The 4,108-nt window shown below is 41.8% G+C and overlaps 1 protein-coding gene across 1 annotated transcript; it reads right to left on the bottom strand.

Annotated features, from left to right (window-relative positions):
- SARC_13261 (hypothetical protein) lies at nt 1-1,053 on the bottom strand. Its single transcript, XM_014292611.1, has one exon. The coding sequence runs from the start codon at nt 1,036-1,038 to the stop codon at nt 211-213; it is 828 nt and encodes a 275-aa protein (XP_014148086.1). The 5' UTR covers nt 1,039-1,053; the 3' UTR covers nt 1-210.
- Nucleotides 1,054-4,108: the final 3,055 nt, after the last annotated feature.

Below are 4,108 nucleotides of genomic sequence, written 5' to 3'. Positions count from 1 at the left end.
ACAGAAACGTATAGTTGTCTCAACATAAGAAGTGCGATAAGTAAAATAGAATTGACTTTATTCACACAAAAAATATATAGCATTCGGTTAATTAGTATATGCTGAAATCTACGTTTCTTTTTCAAAGATATATACACCTCTAGAGACAGTTCAGGTGTGCAGGTATAGATGTTGCGATCTTGTTCAAGAACCTGTATTATTGTTCTATTCCTATTGTGTGGCATAAAATTCTACCCAGCCGTCACTGGAGTCCATATACACCATATCCACGCCCTGCTCCACCATATGCTCTCGAAGCTCCGAGTTACTCACGCCGTTGATGCCCTCATACTGGAATACCCAAAAGGGTGCTGACCCCGAGAGCAGATCAGGGTCACTGTTGTAGTTGTTGACATCGGAAGGATACCAATTGAACATAGACTCAACGATATACGCATCGAACTTGTGGATCAAGGTGTCTTCTTTGGTATAGTAAGAGGGATTCTTCAATGCTACCTGCAGGCCAATCGAATGTGCGTAATCTACGATACCATGCATGTAATCCACGTAGCGTTGATCGATTCTTTGTTCTGAACGAGCTCTGGCTGCCACTTCATCATTGTCCGTCACCGCATCAGATGGCTTAGCATTGTCTGTGCTGATTGCGTTAAACCCCCTCGCCTTGTAGTCGTCCATGATATCCTTCATTATGGGCAGAATGTTTGGGACTAGGTCATCTGGGTCAAACCAATGGTCTCCCCAGGATTCTCCATCTCCATTCGTGTCAGAGTTCTCTTCCCAGATATAATCATTTAACCTGGGATCGGCGGGGCTGTCTGCATTCACAGTGCCCACAGATAAGTATACCATAGAAGTAACGGCGGAATTCGCAAGCCCTGCGGTTACTACATCGCTGCCATCGTTAGCCGAAGAGAAGATCCAATCAGCTCCAGTACAGTCGGTGCTCTTGGCTGCACCACTGTTGGACCAAGCGTGATTACAGATAGAAGGTGCGGAACGATCCAGCACCACGTCCGGATATTGCCTTAGCGTTGGCATATGATACAAGTGTCAGTAGAGCACAGGATGTTTTTACTGGAATCATCACGAGGTATTGGTTGTGTTGCTTTTAATCCCAGTTGTCTATAGGTATTGATTGTGTTGTTTTCAATCGCAGTTGTCTATAGCCTTTATATAGTATAGCTAGTGACCCGGACATTCTGTATAGTTCAGAGATGGTTCAAAAGATAACGGATGATTTGCAAGTAGATGATTATCTACGATTATCTAATTTCAGGTCGCCCCCTTCGTTCGTGACTTAATATAAGATTGCTTTAGAGGTAACATGCACACATTCTATTATTCTCCCCATTGCTGAAACTCCGATACACATACCAGATCTACAGTTGAAATACCGACATATCGGTATTCTTTGTATCCTTGACACGGTATTGAATACTAATAGTCTGACACACACACAGCCTACATCTACTGAATATTCATATTGCCCACTTTCTACTCCAGAAAATGGCTTCATTTTGGGCATCTGATTTCATTCTTTAATATATCGCCAACATTTTCCGCACTCGCTAGGAAGTAGATCATAAAGATGGCGATCCATCACGCTTTGTCGCGTTTTGAAAGAGCCTAACAAAGCCAGCGGCCAAGCATTCATCCTTCCCCGTCTTAGATGTGAAATGTCAACTGTCACAGTCTACCAGTCTGCGTATTTTTCAATAAGAAACAATCGCCACGAAATATTTTTTTATGTTTTTTTTACTGTTGAAAGTCAGAGGTAAATATGAATGCCGAATAGTGATTGGGTGATGACAATTCGAATCTGTGGAGACTGGGGACTGTGCTACTGTGGACTGTGCCACTGTGGACTGTGGACTGTGCCACTGTGGATTGTGGACTGTGCTACTGTGGACTGTAGACTGTGAACTGTGAAGCGTGGAGTGTGGGGGACAGTGGACACTGGATATGTACTACATATGCTCTAGTAGAGACTAGAGAGAGACAATATGTAGGATAGTCTAGACTGTAGACCCTAGTTACTCTAGACAATTGTCAACAACTTTTCTAAGAAAAAGAAAAAGGCGAATGCCGAGCCTCGCGAGTCAGAGTTGGAGTCAGAGCAGAGTTAGACTATTCAACAAAGCTGTAGGCCTGTAGGCTGTAGGCCTGTAGGCTGTAGGCTTGTAGCTGCCTCAGACACAGTCAGCAGTCTCACAGGCTCTCAGCACTGTTAGCACAAGGTCAGCAACTCAGCACCCGAAACAGGCCGATATGTAGTGCTGAGAGTCCGAGACTGGAGACTGCAGAGTGGTGTGGACTGTGGAGAGTCGGACACTGGAGAATTGGATCACTTGGATACCCACACGATTTTTTAGTCTGACTGTGATGAAGCTCTGAACTGACAATAGTCACAGTGTGACTGTAAACTTGTGAAGTGTAAACTGACAGTGACTGTGAACTCGCTGAACTGACAGTGAAGACAATATTTACAGTTCTATGTACATTTTATTACAGTATACTGTCACAGGCTCACAGCTATTATATCCTTTATGCACTGTCTTTTACTGTCTATGTCTGTCGGACTGCCGAATGTCCGACTTTTGGCTTTTCCTTAACTGAAACTCCTTATTGTATTTAGTCATTGACCTCAACAGACTCTAAATCTCATATTTAGTATGATTTATCAGAAGGCTACGATTGATTGAATGGATTGTAGTCAGTATTAACTGTATGTATGTGTATTTTAACACAATTTTAGTACATATCATAAGTATGTAAATACTATATAGCCTCAACTTCTTAAGTTTTTCATGATTTATCACTTACACTGTCATCAGTCATCAACTCTCAAGTCTCATCACTATGTACATAATCAATTTAAAATCACTGAAGAGTGAAGACTGAAGTGTTCAAGAGTGAGAGTATGTACATAGTTGCACACACACACACACAGTCACAGAGAGAGAGAGAGAGAGAGAGAGTTACACACACATACTCTCACTCTCTACATATTACTCTCTACTTCTCTCTTTCTCTAAAGAGTAGCGAGAGAGAGTAGGTTTATACTTTTTACCTGCCACACACTCTATCTGACACTCTCATCTTCGATCACCTTCAGACAATCACACCATCAATAAATTGTTTGATTTCACACAATAAAAATTTACATACATACAACAGTTGTATTTACGACCGACGGGCGACGGACAGCCGTGAGGACTGAGGAGTGAGCCGACGGTCCTTAAGTCCTTAACTCCTGGAGTCCTGGACGCCTTGTCGTTGCCTCTGGCTTTTATCTATTTTGGCATTTGTTTTTTTTGTTCTTTGCTATATTTTAGAAAACCAAAATCAAAAAACGAAATTTTCTTGCAACAAACATCAGACAGTCAGTTAATACAAATAACTAAATTCCTTTTTTTATTAATAAAATAAATAGACATCTGAAAGAATATTCGCGGCCGCGGAGCGCAGGCGCGAAGACTCAAACTTCGGGGGGGTTTTTTTGGGAGGGGGGGGGGGGGGGTTTAGTATCTAATTTTTAAATTCTGATGCAGATTCACATCTCAGCAGCTGAAATGTATGAACTGGCACCTGTGGCAGACTGTGACACTGTGAGCTGACGACTTATGACTGTCAGACTGTCAGTATGTCAGACGAACTGCCATCAGTGCCTTGCGACAGCCCTCTATATAAAACATAATTTTTGTGACTTTTATATTTTAAAAAACAATCAAAAGTATGTATGTACAATTCTACATATTATAATACATAATTATTATGTATGCCTTCTGATATGTAAAATAAATATAAAGGAAACCGAAACAGAAAACAAAGACCAATGGCAATGATGTCCAAACTCCAAAGCAGCTCCAAAGAGTTCGCCTTGGCTTTAATTTTGTTTGTTTGTTTGTTTTTTACAAAATAGGCTTGCCTTCCATTCTTCGAGTCTGGGGCTACGGGCGGGCCACGATACCACTTACCAGTTACCACGGCTCGCCACGCCGACAAGCGGGGAGAGATGAACGAAATAAGATGTTGCCGGAACTTCAGATGACCATGAAAATGCGGAATGCTAGCGGCATTTTTTTTCTATTGTACTTTTACACAACAG

This window comes from Sphaeroforma arctica (assembly GCF_001186125.1).
Source record: "Sphaeroforma arctica JP610 unplaced genomic scaffold supercont1.3077, whole genome shotgun sequence".
NCBI lineage: Eukaryota > Ichthyosporea > Ichthyophonida > Sphaeroforma > Sphaeroforma arctica.
The sequence above is the reverse complement of the archived record's forward strand: the minus strand, read 5'-3'. Positions and strand labels throughout refer to the sequence as shown.

Coding starts and splice junctions, on each gene's coding strand:
- SARC_13261 (XM_014292611.1), bottom strand. CDS start 1,038: ATGCCAACGCTAAGGCAATATCCGGACGTGGTGCTGGATCGTTCCGCA.